Source organism: Marmota flaviventris, chromosome 12, assembly GCF_047511675.1.
Source record: "Marmota flaviventris isolate mMarFla1 chromosome 12, mMarFla1.hap1, whole genome shotgun sequence".
NCBI lineage: Eukaryota > Metazoa > Chordata > Mammalia > Rodentia > Sciuridae > Marmota > Marmota flaviventris.
In genome coordinates this window covers 97,646,595-97,669,534 of record NC_092509.1, presented here as the reverse complement: position 1 = coordinate 97,669,534, position 22,940 = coordinate 97,646,595, and the positions used below count along the sequence as shown (strand labels likewise).

Here is a 22,940-nt window from a genome sequence, read left to right as displayed (position 1 = left end):
AGTCTGACAAACTGAGATATACCTGGAATTTGTATTCCTTTAAAGAGTCTGGCTAAGCAAAAGAAAGTGGTACATTTAGTGGATGGTCTCCACAAGAGATGATTATAAGTGATCTGTTCTTAAACCAAGACCTAGGACTTCTGAAAGTAGCTTTTCCTAATCCGTTGATGATGATAAGAAGGTCACACCTATTCACAGTGTGGTTTACTACCATTTGTCTATTTGTTAAATCCACAACCTTTATAATTTCTCTTAATTTTTTATTAAAGACATTATATTTTTGCTTCAAATAGAATTTTAGCTTCTCACAGCTTCTATATGAACATAAGAAAGAATAATACCTACTTTCAAATTTTTAATTTTTTTTGTACTGAGGATTTAACCCAGCTTTACCACTCAACTACTGCCTTTTATTATTATAATTTTTAACTTCTTTATTTATATACAGGGGTGCTTTACCCCTGAGCCATCCTCAGTCCTTTTTCTTTCTGGTTTTTTTTTTTTTTTTTTTGAGACACTGGGGGCTGGGGATGTGGCTCAAGCGGTAGCTCGCTCGCCTGGCATGCATGTGGCCCGGGTTCGATCCTCAGCACCACATACAAACAAAGATGTTGTGTCCGCCAATAACTAAAAAATAAATATTAAAAAATTCAAAAAAAAATTTTGAGACCCCGAGTATGAATTCTTAAAGGTCTCACTAAATTGCTGAGGCTGGCCTTGAGTTGCTGGATTTCAGGCATGTGCCTCCTTCACACCTTTTAGAAAACAACACGTTTTTAATGCTTTAACCTCTGCATGTAGCAACCAACTTGAAATTAAAGGAAGCTGAATAACAAAATAGGGAAATGAAATTAAAATGTAGAAAGTCATAGATACTATTGACTCATTATCAGATATATTTATCTGTACATTGTTTGTAGATCACTTTAAAAATATGGAAATAGATTGAATGTTTTAAAACTTGCATGAAATCAAATTATTGAGAACCAATTTCAGGTTATTTTTCTTAAGTTGCTAATTATTGTTATTTATCATTATCAGAGATATATTGGCAAAAGTCTTAACTTAAAAGTTTTATTTGGGGCTTGAGATGTAGGCCAGTGGTAAAGCACTCATCCAGCATGTGCAAGACTCTGGGTTCCATCCTTAGTACCACAAAAGGGAAAAAATGTTAAATTTTGTTATCATAAAATCTATTCACTTATTGAATAAATATTTCTTTTTAACCACCTTCCGTGTGTCAGGTACTTACCTGAATACTTGGACCATAAAGAGCCAAGAAAGTTTTCTGCTAAAGAGTACATGATCTAATGACAAAGAAAAACAATTAAATTGATGTGAAATTTTTTTTTCCAAATTCATCATATAATGCGTTAGCAGTTGCTTTCCACACTCCTATTTTCCCTCATCAACCTAAAATGGGCAAGAGAGAACAACTCTCCAAAACAGAGTTTATTTGAAAATCACAAGGAATTGTAGTCCAGGATGTGCACTGTATGGCGGACCATGAGTATAACTAAAGGGGGCTGGGGCATGAGGAAAATTTTAAAGACGTGAGAAGTCCATGTGAGCTGCTTTGAAATAAGCCTTGGCTACGAGAACTGTTGCAGGAGTTGGTGATTACTCGTTGGTAACTCTGGCTGTTGCTAGAGAGATGTCTTTATGGAAGTGACTACACTGGAATTTTTGTGGTGTAAGAGACTGATTATAATATAGTTCTTATCTTAAGCATACATGCATGAAGGACCTTCCTTAATGGCCTCCTGGCTCCATCTTGTTTAGGTTTGATAGTGACAACTTTTACACTCTTTAAAAAAAAAGAAAGAAAGAAAACAGGTAAAGCCAGTAAAGAAAAACACTGAAAAGAAATATTCTCTAGCTTTGTTGAAGTTTGAATCACACTGCTACTTCTCTATTTGGGTCTTTTCAGTATTTTAGGCTAATCATATTAATGCCTCCATTTGGGTAGATTTCCCTTTATTTAAAAAAAATTCAGAATAGCCTATGTAAAAATACTGTCTTTAAACTATCATAAGTTTTGTTCATCTGTTTTTATTTGAATTCCCTTTTTCTCTAAGAAACAGGGATATACATGGCCTTGCTGGAACGAGAGAAAGGTTTTTAACCTTTCTTTCTTCCTTTTTGGATACACCAGTGCACTAAAGACTTGGCTTGTCAGTTCAGCTGGAGTGGTGGAAAGGGAGACTTCTCAAGGGACTTAGGAAATCTAGCAAATAGGAGAATGAGAATGCATAAACCTATAGAGACTAAACTATTTGTCAATGTAGAATTTAATGTTTCCTGCACACAAAAGTTATATTTTAGTTGACAAATAGACCTATAACTCAGGAGAAAATAAATACTTTATTTCTGATTCTAATCTGTATCAGACTCGTTTCTAAAATAGCTAGATGGAAATGGTAGATTCTTTGTGATTTAACAGAAAAAAATATTTATTTAAAAAATATTTATTACCGGAATGTGCACATTCCGGTAATCCCAGCAGTTCAGGAAGTTGAGACAGGAGGAGCGCAAGTTTACAGCCAGCCTCAGCAAAAGCGAGGCACTAAAATACAAAAAAGTGCTGGGGATTTAGCCGAGTGCCCCTGAGTTCAATCCTCAGTACCAAGAAAAAAAAAACTGTATGCTCTTATTAATTCCTAAGCAATAGCTTTTGAAGTTTTATATATATGCTTTTCTTTTCTAGAAGCGGCCAGTGTCTTACAGAAGGTCAATTTTTCCGAAGAAGAAGGTATTCTCTTTTTAAATATCATGCAAAATAATCTTAAGACTTTTTCTTCACATTAGAAGCAATTTTAATAAATATGTAAGAGGTAAGAACAGAAAATAGTGTCTTTTTCTTCTGGAAAAAAAAAATTAATACATATCTAAACTGTTAAACCAGAATATAATGGGATAGAATGAATGATGAGAACCCTAAATATTTTTGTTTGTTTGTTTTTTGAGGTACTGGGGATTGAACTCAGGGCACTCAACCACTGAGCCATATGCCCAGCCCTATTTTGTATTTTATTTAGAGACAGGGTCTCACTGAGTTGCTTAGTACCTTGCTGTTGCTGGCTTTGAACTCTTGATCCTCCTGCCTCAGCCTCCCCTGTCATTTGTTTTTTTTTTAATTGCAGTGCTAAGGATAAAACCTAGGTGCTCTGCCAGTGAGCTATACCTCCAGCCCCTTATGTATATTTTAAGCATCTTTTTGTCTTTTGAGTTAATTTTAAACAGAAATAATATTTTCCATTTCTGGCATGTGTTAGCCTTTGATTATGGTATTAAAATAATCACTTTTCCAAATTCTCATAACTCGTCAGTGTTTTAAAAGTACATATATAAAATTTTGTTCATTTTTAAGCCACATAATCTGAAATTAGTCACCTGTATTCTGAAAGGTTTGTGTGTAGGTGTGTGTACATTACCCCCTAAACACACACTTATAAATAAATACACATCTGTACAGTAATTGTGTGTGAATTTAATTACATGTTAACTATATGTATGTAGTTTTCCCTCCCTAAAATAAATTTTTTCCATTATTTAATACTCATCTGTTGTTTTTGATTTTTGTGTGTGGGTGTTTGTGGTACTGAGGATTGATGCCAGAGGTGCCACTACCACTGAGCTACATCCCCAGCCCCCTTTTTTAAAAAATTTTTATTTTGAGGTAGAATCTCACTAAGTTGTCCAGGCTGGACTTGAACTTACAATCCTCCTTCCTCAGCTTTTCCCATTGGTGTAACTACAAGTGTGCACCATCAAGCCTAGCTGTTAATTTTTTACTCTACATTAAAGCCTCAGAGTATACTCTTTTAGCTAGTAAGCTGAATGTTTGTTTGTTTAGGAAATACTTATGTATCTTAAAGAACATCAAACAAGTGGAACTCACTTGGAAATTTGTGATTCAAAATAGTAAGCATAATAAATGAAAATTCCATATCTGAAATTTAAAAGCCTTCATTTTAATGTTGCATTGTTTGTTTTTTTAATGCAGACCTTATAAGCTTTAGAATAAATACTATACCAATACGTTATTCTCTTTAGGAGAAACCGAAGATGATGATCAAGACAGCTCTTACAGTGACATCACTGCTGTTAAGGTCAAATCCGGGGATTCTGTTGAATCTAGAGGTAACCTTGCTTTATATACATATGAGTCTTCTCAGGAATTATTTTTTTAGTTAAAACATAAATGTATTTTAACATTTGCTTTTTAAAAAAAATTTCTGAATTTCTTTATTAAAAACCCTTAATACTTATTAAAATTACTCATTCCATATACATATAGTAACTAGCTAAGTAAATCACTTTTAGCCTGTATAGTTATTTAAGGAAAATAAGATATTTTTGTACTCAAAAAAGAATTACCTGTTGTATTTGAATTTTACAAAGAAATTAGTCACATGGACATTGGAACATCCCACACTATCAGGAGTGTTACTTAGTTTTTAAGGAAGTTTTAATATTCATAGATAACCACTTTTCTCTGGATTATTCAAATTCATACCAAGTTAGTGATGTAATGACAGTTGCTGATTAAATAGAGAATAAAACTAATTTGAGTATTAAGAGGATGTAATGAGTACTTTTATATTTTAGTCCCACAGAAAAGTAATTGTCTTTCCCCTTACCTAACTCATGAGAATTTCTGTAATTCCTATGAGTTACTTCATCATTCCTTTAAAAAATAAGCCTATAAGATTGGCCTAGAATGCATAAGGCCCTGCATTCAGTTCCCAGCACTGCAAAAAATTTTAAAACCCATAATCTGGTTTATGGGCATTTGGTATTCTGTATATTTCCCACTCTTCCTCATTTTCTTTCCTTCATTCTTAATTGATAGAGAAATCCTAAAAGAAGCTATGTAACATTTCTAAGTGGCTAAGAACATGGCCTCTGGAGCCACAATCCCTCCAATTCTTCACTTACTTGGTGTACATACCCTCAGTTAATTGCTTAATTTCTATGTTTCTCAGTTTTCTAACCCGTGTGGAGGGCCACAGCCCAGTTGGGATGACGCATGGCATTTTTGCCAGAATGGAGTGGTTGAGAGGTGATGCCAGCAAGCCATTGAGATGATGATGGTTATGTTAAGCTGTGTATTCAATTGTATATTAGACCCCTGCTGTCCGCCTAGGCCTGCTACTTTGGAGTTCCAGGGATTCCTGGGGAGTTCGTGTTGGTTAGGGAAGTGCTGGAGGAGGGATTTCCGGTTGGTGTGTGGTGTGTCCCAGGAGAAGGCCGCGTGTGTGGCCAAGGGAGTTCGGAAATAAAGTTTGTTCCTGCTTGAGTGGCTCGTGATTTGTGCCCAGCCAGTCTGCGGCATTTGGTGGCCCGTATGGGATCGAACCCGCGACCTTGGCATTATCAGCACCAAGCTCTAACCAACCTCCTCCAGCACTTCCCCAACCAAAGCACGAACTCCCCAGGCAGGGGTCTAATATACAATTGAATACACAGCTTAACATAACCATCATCATCTCAATGGCTTGCTGGCATCACCTCTCAACCACTCCCGTTCTGGCAAAAATGCCATGCCATCCCGACTTGGCTGTGGCCCCCAACATCTGTGTTGTGAAGATTAAATTAATTCACATTCAGAACACTTAGTATCTGGTACATTGTGAACATTTATAATAAGCACTATTATTAGTTTTTATATATGTATACATTGAGCTCTAAAAATTTGAAATTAAGCCATTTGTATAGCCAGTAGTTCACTGCCTACAAGCATATAACTTTGGAACTATATAACCGATGTCTGTGACCCCTTTAGAAATCTAATAAGTTCTTGTGCATACCTACATGCAGAAGAAAATTCCATGTAAAGAACAAAGCATTGAGGCATATTAAGATACTGAGCCAGGTGCATTGGTACATGACTGTAATCCCGTGGCTCAGGAGGCTAAAGCAGGAGGATCTCAAGTTCAAAGCTAGCTTCAGCAACTTAGCAAGGCCCTAACCAACAGTGAGACCCTGTCTCTAAATAAAATATAAAAAAGGGCTGGGGATGTGGCTCAGTGGTTAAGTGCCTTTGGGTTCAATACCCGGTACCAAAAAAAAAAAGAATACTGGTCTCCCAAGGTCATCTTCTAGGCCAGTCATCACCAAAGAGTTATAAGAAGATCCACTGGAATACAAGAAGAAAATACTAAAATTTCACATTTTTTAATTTCATTCTTTTAAAATGTCTAATTTTATAATATACACAACTCATGGACCAGGGATATAATATAGCTCAGTGGTAGAACACTTGCCTAGCTTGTGCAAGACCCTGGGTTCAGTCCTCAGCACTGGAAAAAAAAAATTACATATTAACTAGTGTATTACTTCAGTGATGCATGTTTTAATGTTAGAAAAAATGTGATGGATATTATTATCCAAAGTACATGTATGTGGGCTAGGGCTGGAGCTCAGCGATAAAGTGCTTCCCTAGCACATGTGAGGTGCTGGGTTCCATCCTCAGCACCACATAAAAATAAATCAATAAAGGTATTTAAAAAAATACATGTATGAAGACACAAATTGGTGTGAATATACTTTGTATATAACCAGAGATATGAAAAATTGTGCTCTATATGTGTAATAAGAATTGTAATGTATTCCACTGTCATATATAAATAAAAAATAATTAAAGAAAAAATGTTTCAAGGATCAAGGCTCAAAATTTTTTTAGTAAGAGTAGTATACTAAAAAAAGAAAGAAAGAAAGAAAAAGTTGTGTACTGTCAAAAATTAGCCAGATGTGTCAAATGCTTGTTTCCAAAATACCAATCTGACCATTATTAAACAAATTTTAAAATGTTGCAAGAAAATTTTGTCCAAAATCTTTGCCAGCTACTCTTCTGATAGAGAATTAATAGGGCTGGGGATGTGGCTCAAGTGGTAGCGTGCTCACCTGGCATGCTTGCGGCCGGGGTTTGATCCTCAGCACCACATACAAACAAAGATGTGTCCACCGAAAGCTAAAAAAAAAATAAAAATATTAAAATCCTCCCTCTCTCAATCTCTCTCTTAAAAAAAGAGAATTAATAGCTAGGATATTTAAAGAAATTTTTAAAACTTTACACCAAAAAATCAAATAACCCAATTAATAAACAGGCAAACTAATGAAACAGCCAGTTCTCAAAAGAAAAAATACAAATGGCCAACAAGCATACGAAAAAATGTTCAGCATCATGAGCAATTAGAGAAATGCAAATCAAAACTACACTGAGATTTCATCTCACACTAGTCAGAAGGGCAGTCATCAAGAATACAAATAATAAATGCCAAGAGTATGTGGAGAAAAATTAACACATTTTACACCATTGGTGGGATTGTAAATTAGTACAACCACTATGGAAATCAGTATGGAGGTTTCTCAAATGACTAGGCACAGACCCACCTTATGACCCAGCTTAACTCCTTGGTATTTATCCTTGAAGAACTGAAGTCATCATACTACAGTGATAAGTGCATATCATGTTTATAGTAGCACAATTCACAGTAGCCAAACTATGGAACCAGCCTAGGTGTCTTATCAACAGATGAATGGATAGAGAAAATGTGGTATATACACTAATGGAGTTTTATTCATCCATAAAGAAAAATGAAATTATGTCATTTGCAGGAAAATAGCCATTATGTTAAGCAAAATAAGTCGGACTCAGAAGGTGAAGAGTCCTATGTTTTCTCTCATGCAAAAGCTAGAGAGAAAAAAGAAAAGATGGGGGTGGATCTCATGAAAATCAAAGGGAGATCAGTAGAGGAAAGGGACCAAGGAGTGGGAGCCGGGAGGTAGAGGGAAGTGCTGGGGAGTGATGTTGGCCAAATTTATTGTTATATTATGTGAATGTATACATAGATAACAATAAGTCCCATTATTATGTACAATAATAAGACACCAATTTAAAAAATGTGGGAAAAACCAATTTTCTCTAATGCAGAAATTTCATTTTCTATATCTTACAGTTTTTTAAAGTGGTGTATAGGGAAAACACAAACTTTTTAAAATAAGTTGTGTACCTGAATGTTAAATTCTCTGTGGTTTGTCTATTTTTGATCTTTTGATTAAATATTCATTATTTTCTTGTAAAATGTGCACTTAAAAAGTTAAATACAATTTACAGTGTACTTTTTTCTTTTTTTTTTTAATGTTTTAGATCTAACCACCAGATCATCTGGTCAACATCCAGAATCAATTTGGAGATTATCACAAAGTAAGTAAAGCAATGTTTGGAGGTCTACCTTTGGGCGTGGTCAGATGCTATTAGTGTTATTCTTATTTTTGAAGATCTTCTTTTGCAAATTAATGTAAATTAAAAAGAGATGTGATAAAAGCTAAAAAAGTTCACCCAGTATCTCTATACTTTTTGATTTCACTTTTCTTTCCTTCTTTTCTCCCCCCCCCCACCATTTTTGGTATTGAGGATTGAACCCAGGGGTACTTTACCACTGAGCTATCTAGGCCTTTTTTATTTATTTTTTGAAACCAGGTTTTGCCAAATTGTTGAGGCTGGCCATGAACTTAGTCCTCCTGTCTCAGTCTCTGAAGTTGCTGAGATTGCAGGTGTGCAGCACTGCACCCAGTTTGATTTCACTTTTGAGTTAACTCTTCTCTAAACTCAAATCTGAATTTGAATTTTAAAAAGAAACAACAAGGTGGGGGGGGGGGAAACCCTATTGCTTTCTGGGATTTGTTAAATATAAATGTATCAATTACATTTACTTTGTTACAATAGTTTGAGTCTTACAATTCTGACAATTTTTATGATCTGATGTTGAGGAAATATGTCAAAAAATTTTGGAAAGTAATATACTAAAATGGTAACAATGATTTGTTCAGAATGACAGGAACATTGGTAACATTTTGTGGGGAGATGTTTGTGGGATGCTACTGGGAATTGAACCCAGGGCCTTTTATGTACTAAGCAAGTGCTCTACCACTGAGCTGCACATCCAGCCTGACATTTTTCTTTTATTTTATCATTGTCTGTATTTTGCAGATTATCTATAATGGATATGTATTTCTTAGGTTAAGTGAAAATAACTGTTTTCTTTTTCCATTTTTAAATAAGTCCCAGAATTTGAGTTACTTTTTTTTGTTGTTAATGGGTTTTTTTGTTTGTTTTTTGTTTCTTGGTACTGGAGATTGAACTCAGGGGCACTTAACCACTAAGCCACATCCCCAGCCCTTTTTTGTATTTTATTTAGAGACAGGGTCTCACTGAGTTGCTTAGGGCCTCACTAAATTGCTAGGGCTGGCCTTGAACTCATGATCCTCCTGCTTCAGTCTCCCAAGCCACTGGGATTACAGGCATGCACCTCTGTGCCCAGCTGAGTTACTTATTAATTAAATGAAAATATCCTTGTATGTAAGGTCTTCAAGAACTTTTTTCTTCCATACCCTTTTTTTTTAAATAAGACTACTTTTAAAGAAAACATTGTTGGAAATCGATCTAATCACTGTTCATAGAATTCCTCCCCCTCTCCCCAAACTGGGGATTGAATCCAGGGGCACTTTACCATTGAATCACATACCTAGCCTTTTGAGGCGGGGCAGGGGGATGTACCAGGAATTGAACCCAGGATTGCTTAACCACTGACCCACATCCTCTGCCCTTTTTATATTTTATGTTGAAACAGGGTCTCACTGAGTTGCTTAGAGCCTAGGGTTGCTAAAGCAGGCTTTGAACTCACAATCCTCACACCTCAGCCTCCCAGATGCATAAATAAAATTTGACATTGATATTGACATTGGTATTTGTGTATATTATAAATGGACAGAAGTAATACATTTCTTCTAGTGGATTTTAAAATTTGCTTTGTTATAGTTGTAATGTTATTTTCTAATTATCCTCTTGCATCATTTTACAGTTATTCTTAAATACCACTTTTAAACTTGAAGTGGCATCTTTTACTTCCAAGCTAACTTTACAGTGCCCACAAATTTGCATATATAGTTCATACCATTCTATATAATATGACATATACTTCTGGACTGCCCGAATTTGTATCTCAGTCCCATTCCTTTTAGAATGTAATCTTAGGGGAAATTATCAGTTTGTTTTCCCTTATTTAAAAAATAGGGTTAATAGCACCTTCTATATAAGGTGTAAGAATTAAATAAAATTATACATGAGGGATTGGTGTTGTGGCTCAGTGGTAGAGTGCTTGCCTAGCACATGTGAGGCACTGGGTTCAATCCTCAGCACCACATAAGAATAGATAAATAGATAGCTTCCCAAGTAGCTGGGATTACAGGCATGCATCACTGTGCCCAGCTCACTTTGCTTTTTTAATCTACCATGATGCTTTGGTACTACATGTGAGATTTACTCTGTGATGTGGAAATGTATTCAGAGGTATTTTACCATAAGCATATTTATTTTCAAGAGTAAGTTATTGTCTTTTATTCTTAAATAATAATAATAATAACAAAATAATAATTATAATAATAATAAAATAAAGGTATTATGTTCATCTACAACTAAAAATATTTTTTAACAAAATTATACTTGAAACTGTTAAACACCGTATGGCTCTTGGTGGGGGAGCAACAGTGCTGGGGATGGTACCCAGGCCCTCACAAAAGCTAGGTGAGTGCATTTATTGTGTACGTGTGAGAGTAGTGATAAAAAGTTTGGTTTTGTTTGTTTATAATATACATGGTAAACAAGCAAAATGTCTCTGTGATTTTTTTTTTAACTTATTTATTTATTATTTGTATGTGGTGCTGAGGATCGAACCCAGGGCCTTGCATGTGCGAGGCGAGCGCTCTACCACTGAGCCACAACCCCAGCCCCTGTTTTATCTTTTTTTATTTCCAAGGTTCTGTGACCTTTTTCCTGTTTTCTGTTTTAGATCAAGACTTCACAGCTCAAGAAAAGCAAACTTCAGTGCTGAGTAAGTGGTTGGCAGTCTGCTCTCTTTCAGTCAGTTCTAACCCATTGCATTATTCTGTCAATGGAAAATTCTAATATAATTTGAAACCATTCCACCCTCTTTGCTTTTTTTTTTTTTGGTTGGCGGGGGTAATCAGGGATTGAACTCAGGGGCACTCAACCATTTAGCCACATCCCCAGTCCTTTTTTGTATTTTATTTAGAGACAGGATCTCACTGAGTTGCTTAACACCTTGCCTTTGCTGAGGCTGACTTTGAACTCAAAATCGTCCTGTCTGAGCTTCCCGAGCAGCTGGGATTACAGGCATGCACCACTGTACCCAGCTCACTTTGCTTTTTTAATCCACCAAAGTACTTTTGAAACTCAGTAATTCTCATAGACCAGTGCAAACTATGTAGTATGTAGTTTTTGTCTCTTAGATGACAATGTATTTATTTACTACTTATTTTGCTATGAGAAGTCATCTTTACAGATACAATGCTTTGAGATTATGTTTTACATAAGAAACTGTTACTTTCATTGTTTTCATCCCTACTTTGTTTTTCCTTTCTGATAGATTTATTATATAGCACTGCACTATGACATAGAAACTATGTGAAATAATATTTTGATATGTATATTTGCTTTCAGGCTCAGGATATCAAAAAAATCCTCAGGAGTGTATTGAACAAAATGTAAGAATGAGGACTAAGATGCAAAGTAAGTAGATAAATCTCTGTTATTTGCTATGGTTTTTTTTTATTATCTGCATACAAAAATATTTAATTCTTCAAATCAGCATTTGGGGTGTTTGTGAGTTCACTAATAAAGGACAGCTGTGATTACTAGTTTAATTTCCATTTGCTTGAACTGATGTCAGATGAGAGAATATAGAATGTAGATGGTCGGGGAGGTGCTAGGGAATGATATTGGCCAAATTATATTGTTGTATGTTCAAATTATATCGTATGTTTTATGTATGTTCAAATAAGTAACAACAAATCCCATCATTCATTATGTACAACCATAATGTTTCCCCACAGTAAAAGAAAAGAATATAGGAAGTGATATGAGAAAACCAGTGGATGTAGATCTAGGCTTGTCAGGCTGTCAATTCTAGCAGCAGAGAACAATCTATACAATAATGAAATTGTACTTTTGACAATTCCTATTTTTTGTTTTTAGGAGACTTTATAAAAGTAACCACTTATTTGCATACCCATTATTTTACATAAAAAGGGCTGAAATCCATAAATTGCATTTTCATGTTTAGGTTTAGGATGGATTAAATGTGACAGAACTTAAGAAATACCTATGAATTGATGTGATAGAATGATAATACTTCCAATTCATTGCCTATCATAATTTCTGTAGAAATGTGTTCATATTAAACCTTGACTATATAAAAAAATCCACACATGCTCACTGTCTTAAATGACCTTCATCTTCTCTCCCCTTTTTACTCTGTCTCTTGCTCCTGGAATGGTTAACTGAAATTAGACTAGATAACCCCTCGGTTTTGTCTTTCCATTAGTAAAGTTAATAATGATCACAATTCATTTTTTTTAGCTGTGAAGTCTTGCTCCACATGAGTTCTCCAGTTGTCTAGAGCTGAAATGGTCTTTTGCCCTTGCCTTCTTGTTGGCTATCATTTTTTTTTAAAAGCAGTTTATTTTTGGGGGACGGGGGTACTAGGGATTGAACTCAGGGGCACTAAACCACTGAATTACATCCCCAGCCCAATTTTAGAGACAGGATCTTACTAAGTTACATAGCGCCTCGCTTTTGCTGAGGCTGGTTTTGAACTCTATTTTCTCCTGTGTCAGCCTTCCAAGCTGCTGGGATTATAGGCATGTGCCACTGCACCTGGCCTTGACTATCTTTTTCTAATTGCTATGTGTGCCTACTATTTTTTTAATATTTATTTTTTAGTTATAGGTGCACACAATATCTTTATTTTTATGTAGTACTGAGGATCAAACCCGGTGCCTCATGCATGGTAGGCGAATGCTCTACCACTGGGCCACAACCCCAGCCCATGTGTGCCTACTATTAAAAGACCATTTCCTCTTATAATTTGCTCTTTCTGAGCTATTATAGTTGGGAAACCAAATATTAACTATTCATCTCATTAGAATTATGTTTATAACCAGAATTTAAAATGAAAATTCAATTTGAAAACCTGAAATACTCTTTGAAAGTGAAAATGCATAAGTTTCAGGATATATATCAAGAGAAATTCAGAGACTTTTTATGTGATTTCTTAGTTCATTCGTTCTTTCTTTTATTTTTAATTATTTTTGTAGTTATAGGTGGACAACATGCCTTTACTTTATGTTTATGCAGTGCTAAGAATTAAACCCAGTGCCTCACACATGCTAGGCAAGCATTTTGCCACAGAGCTATTATAGCCCAGCCCTCTTAGTTCTTAACTATACATTCTGGGTAGTGAGTAGCAGTTAAACAACTTCCAGATAAGTGAAGTTAGTACACGTTGTTAGCAAAAAATGATTTTTAAAATTTTTTTATTATTATTATTTTTTTTTGGTACCAGAGATTGAACCCAAGGGCACTTAACCACTGAGCCACATCTCTAGCCCTTTTTATTTTTTATTTTGAGACAGGGTTTCACTGAGTTGTTTAGAGCCTCACTAAGTTGCTGACTTTCAACTTGTGATTCTCCTGCCTTGGCCTCCCAAGCTGAGGATTATAGGTGTGCACCATCGTACCCAGCAGAAAATGTATTTGTATTGTTATTTCTAATAATGAGACACTGTGCAATGCAAAAGGAAAAATAATTATATTGAACATCTAATTGAAATGCCAAAGAAACCTTTTTTGTTTCCAAATTGATAGCTCACTTTTAGAATTCTATTTGCCTTCTGATTTTGGTTTAAGTTAGTATATTTATTATGGCTTAAATACTTGTAACCTCTACCATATCTAGGTACACTATTGAGCTTTGAGAGTTATATAGAAGTAACATACTAGAAATATGCATGTAACAGAATTTTCAGACTTTAAACCACATGAAAACATTAAGATAGAGTAATGCACAGGTAAAAAATATTGTTGGGGCTGGGGCTATTATGGATCAGCGGTAATGCACTTGCCTGACATGTCTTAGGCACTGGGTTTGATTCTCAGCACCACATAAGTACATAAATAAACAATTTTAAAAAAAATATTGTCAATGGAAATAGAAGAAGACTGCAATGACTTCCTAAGTGATCACAATTCATTTTTTTTAGCTGTGAAGTCTTGCTCCACATGAGTTCTCCAATTGTCTAGAACTGAAATGGTCTTTTGCCCTTGCCTTCTTGTTGGCTACCATTTTTTTTTTTAAAGCAGTGTATTTTGGGGGGTATTTTTTTTAAGATCCTTATCATAGATTCCTCTTCAATCCAAGACATTTTTAACTTTTTTATTAGCTTTCCAATTCAGTTTGCATATCTCATTATTAATCCTCTTTATTACACATTCTGCCTGCTTTGGTGAGGGAAAAGTAAAATTTGGGTGTTCAAGAACTGGGACTTTGGATCCTTATTGTCACTGCATGTTAGCACCAATTCCCTGGGTAAAAGGTCCCAGTTCAGTTTTCTGCTTACATCCTAGTCTTTGGGAAAGATGGAGTCACTTCTTCACTTTTTTGTGTTTACAGGTGATAAAATAGTGAGAATAGGGAAGATGTCTATGAATAGACCGGATCATTAGTATATGGGTTTGGAATCTGTTTATTAAGTTGATGTGAAGGGATAAAAAAGTAGAGTTTGAAGTTAGAATTCTTTTTTCTCATTTCTTCTTTTCCTTCTTTCTTCTTGTACTTCTCCTTGTTCTCTTATTCTTCTTCTGTTCTTTCTCTTCTTCTTCTTCTTCTTCCCCCTTTCTTCTTCTATCATCTTTCTTCTTCCTCCTCCTCCTCCTTTTTCTTCTTTCTTCTCCTCCTCCTTTTTTTTTTTTTTTTTTGCCCAGTACTGGGTATTGATCCCAGGATTCCCCTATCACTGAGCTACATCCCTAGCCCTTTTGGTTTTTTATTTTGAGATAGAGTTTGCTGAGTTACTGAGGTTGGCCTTAAATTTAAGATTCTCGTGCCTCAACTTCATGAGTGGATGGAATTACCTGAGGGTGCCACCAGGACCAGTTTGGAGTTAGAGCTGTCTCTCAGGGTCCAGTCCTAGCTCTTCCACTAATTGGTAAAGTGGAGTAAAGTCACTTAAGCTTTGTGAAACTTGGTTTTCTTACCTTTAGAGACAATAGTGCTTAAGTTGGGTTGTTGTAATAAACTTACACGTATAAACAATTTTTAGAGTGTAACTCACTTAATTATTAATGCTTTTTTATTATTAACAATATGTTGTACAAAAATCATTAAGATGGAGAATTCATTCCTTCTACTCTTGACTTTTGTGAAGTAATTATTACCATACTCTTCAGACTGGAAAAGGTTGATCTTTATCTTTTAAAAAGATTTCTTTCAGAATTTTTGTTACTGTTTCTAATAATTTGAATAAGTAGGATAGAGTGGTGAGTGGTGTACTTTTTTTTTTTTTTTTTTTTTTGGTACTCAGGATTAAACTCAGGGGCACTAGACCACTAGACCACTAAGCTACATCCCCAGCCCTTTTTTGTATTTTATTTAATTTAAAGACAGGGTCTCACTGAGTTGCTTAGCATCTCACTTGCTGAGGCTGGCAATCCTCCTGTCTCAGCCTCCCAAGCTGTTGGGATTACAGACAATTTTTTGCCTAAGCAGTGTGTATTTCCTATGCTGTTTTGTGTATTCTATGAATTACATATATACTATACATGGTACATATTAATGTTTATTCATCATAAACATCATCATAATATAGCACATCAGCATTTTCATAAATATTTTCTCATTTGGTTTTTGCAGCCATATAGTGAATTTTTCAAAATAAACATCTGTTTGGTTTGTGATTTTTTTGTGTGGTTGGTGTTTGGATTTTTAGTAACACACTTGTGACTTAGATGAATTAAATTAGAAACTTCTAAAATTATAAAGTTTCTTAAGCTAATTTAGTAATTGAAAAACAATATGCCTCTTAGAGTCATGGTTGATGTTATTTTGTGTTATTTGGGATTTTTTTATCATATGATCAAAAATGAGGTTATTTCTTTAATCTTAGCAGAGCTAAATTTATTCCTCCAGTGTTTTGTCCAATGTTTCTCAAATGAAAGCTTTTGATAAACACAAGGAAAATCATTTATATGTATAAAAGTTGCAAAACTCCAGAGAAGCCATAGATGGCAATACTAAAATGTAGTGCAGACCAGTAAGATAACTCAGCTTATGCACCTTCCCAACCCTGGCCTTTCCTTCTGTCTCTTCTCTCAGATGTTAGATCCTGCTGCTATGTTAAGAAAAATGGAGAGGGAAAGGGAAAAGTTGGGAGAGTTTTTAATTTATTTTCTGAAATAATGAGAGAAATAAGGATTTAATGAATTTATGAGAAATTTGTTTTTGAACTTTGGAGTTTAACCACAAACCTAAAACAGAATTATTTGTCTATTAACAGAAATGATGAAAAGTTTTTAGATATATTACGTGTTTGAAATAGTCAGAAGCCCCAAAGAAATATTTGAATTAGTTTGAGGTAGAATATAGTGAAGTTTGAGTTTTCTAAAATTGAAATAATGTATCCAGGTAGTTTAGTAATCCATAATCCACATTTTGTCCTTTTCCCCCGCTCTTTACAGCATCTTCACCAGGCAAGAGTTCAGTATATGGCCGTTTTCCAGATGGTACAGTATTCCTTTTGTTATGGTGTTCTTATTTTCTTTGTCTTCTTAACTTTGTCCCAGAATTTTACCAATCCCATTAAATTAATTATGGGTCAAGTCTTTTCCTCATAACAAGTATCAAGTGTGTGCTTTGTGCTGCATCACTACATGCTGTAAATAACTATGGAAAATACAATTCTTATGGCTTAAGAAGCTTTCAGTATAATAGAATTTTGGATGTCCTGCTTTTTCTTCTGCTCGTGGTTTATCTCTGCCTTTTCTCTTGGTCAAATTTGTATCTTCCTTGTCTATGAGAAATAAATGCTCAAATTATGAAATATAAGTTGATAGTCTTTTTTAATTACTCCTATCATTAGATGACAGCATTCAGAAATCAGAGCTTGGAAATCAGTCTCCATCAAATTCTAGCCAACGTAAGTTTGTTCAGTTTTTATTGAGTCTCTAAAATTGACCCATAATTGTTTGGGAATGTTTTGACAGTATTGTAACTTCATGCTATTGGAAGCACTTCAAAGGAAAAAATATGAATTTTTATTATCAAGGAAATTCTCTATGAACAAATTATATGAAACAACATCTAGTTTTCCCCATCACTTTGTCATCCGTAAGACCCAAAATAAAAGTATAAGTAAAGCCTCCAGTGCCATTAACTGGTTAACTGAGTGAACCATGCTGAATCAGCAGAAAGAGGGCACATAGCCAGACATATAAAATATATATATTTATTTATTTATTATATATAAATAAAAGCTTTTCTATTTTGTGTATATTTACATAGAAATTAAAGTCAAAAATTTCTTAAAATCTCTATTTATTTTTAAATAATTTAAGTAAAAAGAATGGCAGATTGCTTTGAATTTTTTCTAATCTCTTAAATGCCTTGCTTAATATCATTTAGTTGGTTTCCCACATCAGCTTCTGCATTTAGTCTGTTAGAATATGTTGTTTCAATTGAAGTACCTGTAGAAATATTGTACAGATATGAATTTGGTTAGCTTTTTCAGATAATTGTGGATATTCTTTTTTGATATTCTTCAAAATTTAACAAGTGGTAGTTTTTTAAGTATTATTTGAAATATGATTGAAACCATATTAATGACCTTTTTGTACTCTCTTACATTAAATTTCACTGAGCTTGTGTTTTGATTGGAATATAATACACTAGTCATTTAGAAAATATGAGTTCACTGAGATATGCAGATTTTACAAATGTTTTCATACAGTGTAAAAAAAAAAAATCACATTTTCAAATACCACTCACCACCAATCTCAAGACTTATCAAAGTGTTCAAATATTGGAGGCTATCAAGCTTATGGTGGTAGATATATTTCTAAACTCCTCAGTTTTCATTTGAAACCTTGAATGTTATAATTGTCAAAAATATTGCCATTTTGTTTCCTAGAAGTAACAGGCTTATTTTGTTCATCTTCGAGAAAATGGCTGCTGAATAAATAAGTCTGACTAACCATATTTTGTTATTTGTTCTTGGAAGTGAAAATGGTATTCCATGAGAAAAAGTGCTGATTCAGCTTACAGCTCGGTTGCACAAAGTTCGTTTCCTTACGACAATGTGCTTGTGTGCTGTATATCAGAGTGCCCTGTGTCTATTTCCCATCTCTACACAGTATTGAGGAGATATGTACTCAAGAATTGAGGGGCTCGGGCTGGGATTGTGGCCTAGAGGTAAAGTGCTCGCCTACCATCCATGAGGAACTGGGTTTGATCTCAGCACCACATAAAAAAATAAAATAAAATAAAGGTATTGTGTCCACCTATACTAAAATAAATAAATGACTAAATAAATATTTTAAAAAAATAATTGAGGGGCTTTTAGTTTTGTGTGCTGCTGAGTATTAAACCCAGGACCTCACACATGCTAAGCCAGCTCTCTTCCACTGACCTACACCCCAAGCCCAAGATAATTTTAGCTGTTTTATGAAGGACAATCTTAAGTGAAACTGATGTTCATTTTTTTTTAAACCTTGAATGCACAGCAGTGAAAAATAGTCACTCTCCTAGTACAGTTTGGTGCCACTACCCTACAATTCACACGAAGGCATCAAAAATTTTTGCCACCATTGCTTTTGCACCATCAGTACAAATGTCAACACAATGGAAAAAGTCAAAAAACATCTTACTCTTTAACTTCATGGACACCCTCACTAAATAGGGTCTTGAGATACCCCACAGACCACACTTTGGGAGCTGTTGCTCTTAAAGGTCCTAGTACAATTGTTAGGCTGAAACAATCAATAAAAGATGTAAAAGTGTTACTACTACTGTCATTATTAACAATTAAATGAAGTGGTATATGAGAAAACACTTTATAAACGGAGAAGTGCTATGAAAATGTAAATTGATATTGTAACTATTATTAATAATTTGGGATGAAATTCAAAACTAAATTTTACCAGTGTGACTTTCATGTTGCAAAAAATAGGCATCAGTGCAGTCAGTCTAAAGGGACAGGTAGCTATGTCCCATTTGTGGGAGATACCTCGCATCCCTTTATCTTTATATTCTTCAGAGATATTCTACCTTAGATAATTAGTCATTTGAACTACTAGGTTTATAAATTAAAAATATAAGGTATCTTTTAATATTTTTTATCTCCTATCTATTAGCAGTGGTAATAATAGTTTTGCTTTGTAAATGGTTTTATTTCTGACTTGTTTATGCCATTTTGTACATTTAAATTCTACTTTTTCCTCATAATTTTTGTCATTTTACATTGAAGAGGTATATGCATATTTATATACATGAATTCAAGCCTGTGGATATGAGATTTTTCTTGAAAATGTGATAAATTATTTTGTTCCTTCAAGAAAGAAAATTATCAGTCCCTTCTTTAAAGTCCTCCCTCTTTTTTGTCTAATGTTTATAAAGATTAATATTTTAAAAGTCACACAATACTGAATCTAAGAAAATGATACATGTGTCATTTCTTTTTTCTGAGCAGAAGTGGCTGAACAACCCCAAAACGAATCTTTTGTCAAGAGGAAATGGGGGTGGTGGCTGCTTTTTATGATAGCTCCGCTCGCCTGCGGGATATTTTGGTTCCTTCATACTCCTGAGGTAGAAACTGCTGCTGTTCAAGAGTTCCAAAACCAGATGCAACAACTTATGACTAAGTACCAAGGTCAAGATGAGAAGCTGTGGAAAAGGAGCCAAACGTTCCTGGAAAAGCATCTTAACAGCTCCCATCCTCGGAATCAGCCAGCTATCTTGCTGCTCACTGCTGCCCGGGACGCTGAAGAAGCACTGAAGTGTCTGAGTGAACAAATTGCCGATGCCTATTCTTCCTTCCGCAGTGTCCGTGCCATCCGGATTGATGGGACAGGCAAAGCTGCTGAAGACAGTGATGTTGTCAAACTGGAGGTAGATCAGCAGCTGAGCAATGGATTCAAAAATGGCCAGAATGCCGCAGTGGTGCACCGCTTTGAGTCGCTGCCTGCAGGCTCTACCTTGATCTTCTATAAATATTGTGACCATGAAAATGCAGCCTTCAAAGATGTAGCTTTAGTTCTGACTGTCTTGTTGGAAGAGGAGACACTTGGAACCAGTCTTGGCCTAAAGGAAATTGAAGAAAAAGTGAGGGATTTCCTCAAAGTCAAGTTCACCAACTCAAACACACCCAGCTCCTACAATCACATGGACCCAGACAAACTGAATGGGCTCTGGAGCCGAATTTCCCACTTAGTTCTGCCTGTGCAACCAGAAAATGCCCTGAAAAGGGGCATCTGCTTATAAGGGGTGAAAGAAGAGAAAATCATGTCTCAAGTTCTGAGAATTTTTCAGACTTTGTATCCAGAGACAAAATTCAGAGTACTTTTTGAAAGAACTGGTTTCTTTTTAAAGGAAGTTCATGGAACATCTAAATCATATATTCAACCTAATTATCTGTGACTTGAGAGAATCATTTCTCTATTTCTGTTGAGAGCTATGTTAAGATATTTAGGAGAGTAAATTATATGCAGTCCCGTAGAGGATCTGTGTTGGTTCTGGACTGAGTCTTTATTGCTGCGGTGTGACAGTGAGAGGAGTTAGGCTCCTTTCCTAGGAACGGTTCCTGCTTTTTAACTTAGATTTCTCACAGTTTGTTATTAGTAAGGCAGCTCTCTGATTGTAACCATGGACTTTCCCGTTATGTTTCCTTTTATACCATAGAGGTGTGAGTTCTCAGCTTCTGCTTGTTAGGAACAAAAGTAATGAGCGGTCATCTGAGTATATATTTAGAATTTTTTCCTTTGTTCTTGAAGGCTGGGGATGAGGGAAGGGAAGAGAGGAATTGTGGAATGGAGAATGCTGTGGAAGAGAAAAAGTCTCCAAGATGAAATGTTCATGAAGTCACTGAGCTGTACGTTAGTCAGACATCTGAACTGTGACTTCAGCAAAATCTATTGAGATGTGTTTTGTTTCTTTCTCCCTGCTTCCTTCCTTCCTTCCAAGAAATTCTTGGTTCTCCCAAGGATTTTTAAAGCCTATATATATCACAAGGTTTAATATATTTGCTCCTTTGGCTCTTAAGGGCATGTAAATTCAGAGCAGTATATTTTGGACATAACCAGAAGTTTGGGGTTTTTTGAAATAAGCAATACGGTTTCAGAAATTGGCACACAGTTTGTTAACCAGCCATCCTGGGCTATTGAAGAAGGATTTAATTTTCTGCTTGCCCATTTGTTGCAGTCTAAGTCCTTTAGTGACACTGCATCACAAATCTGAAGATTTATTATGCACATGATAAATTTTATTGAGTGCCTCAAGCCAAAAAGATAGTAAACCTTACCATATGAGAAGAATGTTAGATGTACTTCTGTAGTATTTTAATTATAACTTTGCATTTAAATTGAGCTTTCTCACCTGTCAACTGCTTTGGTTTTCATAAAATCTTATAATTCTGGACTCACCTTTTTTTTAATTGGCCACAGGGCTTTAAATGAAAAGACTGTTTTTAGAGTATTCAAGGCAGTCATTGACTTCATCATTTACCCTTTGAGGATCTCACAACTGGTAGCTGAGAGTTGTCTAGTTTCTTTCTATTAGGACTATCAGTACTCATAAATTTATACTCTTTTTGTAATTTGTTCCTAACTATCCAAAGTTAGATAATCTGATTTATTTTATAGAGGATTAGAAAACAGGAGTTTTTGAAAAGACTTATTTTATACATACATATTATATGGAGAAATGTTTTTATTAAATGTTTCACTGACCCCAGTGAAACATTTTTTAAAAGTAATATGTTACTTATATCTTTCAGGAAAAATATTTGAAGCAGCTGATGTGTAAATGACTTTAAAAGCTATTTTAGTAATTTAAATAAACTTACTTTCTTGGTTTGTACACTTATGTGATATAAACTTAATGATTTTAGAAACTTATAAATCCATGTTTTCTTTACACTTGAACAATTTTAGTGACTTTGGCTGGGAGAAACAAAGACCAGAGAATTTGAGCGATTCACAAGTACATTGGTTAGAAGTGGAACAATCAGCCAGGCACCGTGGTGCACTCCTGTGATCACAAAAGTCAGCCTCATGGCTGGGTTGTAGCTGAGTGGTAGAACGCCTGCCTAGCATATGTGAGGCGGCACTGGGTTCGATTCTCAGCACCATAAGTAAATAAATAAATAAATGGTCCTTTGACAACTAAAAAATAAAACAAAAAAAGGTCAGCCTCAGCAACTTAGTGGGGGCCCTAAGCAACTTAGGTAGACCCTTTCTCTAATTAAAGTATAAAAAAGGGCTGTAGATCTGGCTCAGAGATTAACTACCCCTGGGGTACCAAAAGAAAAAAGAAATGGAACACCCACGATTTTCTAGTTTATCCAGGAATTTTTCTTTTTTCTTTGCACTGGAGATTAAATCCAGGGGCGCTTTACCATTGAGCCACATCCCTAGCCTTTTTTTTTTTTTTAAACAGCGTCTCACTAAGTTGTTTAGAGCCTCGCTAAGTTGCTGAGGCTGGCCTCAAACTTGCAATCCTCCTGCCTCAGCCTTCCAAGCCACTGGAATTACAGGTGTGCACCTCCAAACCTCACTTATCCAGGAAATTTTAATAATTCAGTAGTTACTTAAGGTTTTCCTTACTTGACATAAGAATCTCTGCACCAGAGTCTCTTAAGCTTTTCTTCATCATCTCCCCCCAAAAATCCTGTTTAGATTTACTTTTTCCTAATAGCCCATTACCATGAATTTTTACACTGAATATCTATTTACATATTGTATATATTTTTGTGTTATGCAAAATAGATATTTTTGCTCCCCACAAACCAATTTTCCTCTCCATTGAGAA

At 35.1% G+C, this 22,940-nt stretch overlaps 1 protein-coding gene across 3 annotated transcripts in view; it reads left to right on the top strand.

Annotated features, from left to right (window-relative positions):
• Tor1aip1 (torsin 1A interacting protein 1) overlaps positions 1-21,989 on the top strand; it is a 31,461-nt gene extending 9,472 nt beyond the window's left edge. Inside the window, exons 5-12 of one of the 3 annotated variants that reach the window (XM_027935004.3) lie at positions 2,708-2,752; positions 4,057-4,143; positions 8,156-8,212; positions 10,857-10,898; positions 11,528-11,596; positions 16,601-16,645; positions 17,002-17,058; positions 19,606-21,989. In XM_027935004.3, the coding sequence (XP_027790805.1) occupies positions 2,708-2,752; positions 4,057-4,143; positions 8,156-8,212; positions 10,857-10,898; positions 11,528-11,596; positions 16,601-16,645; positions 17,002-17,058; positions 19,606-20,396 (1,193 nt within the window). In that variant the 3' untranslated portion in view covers positions 20,397-21,989. The remainder of the gene's footprint in view (positions 1-2,707; positions 2,753-4,056; positions 4,144-8,155; positions 8,213-10,856; positions 10,899-11,527; positions 11,597-16,600; positions 16,646-17,001; positions 17,059-19,605) is intronic. The other 2 variants (XM_027935005.3, XM_027935006.3) reach the window with 2 other exon arrangements.
• Positions 21,990-22,940: the final 951 nt, after the last annotated feature.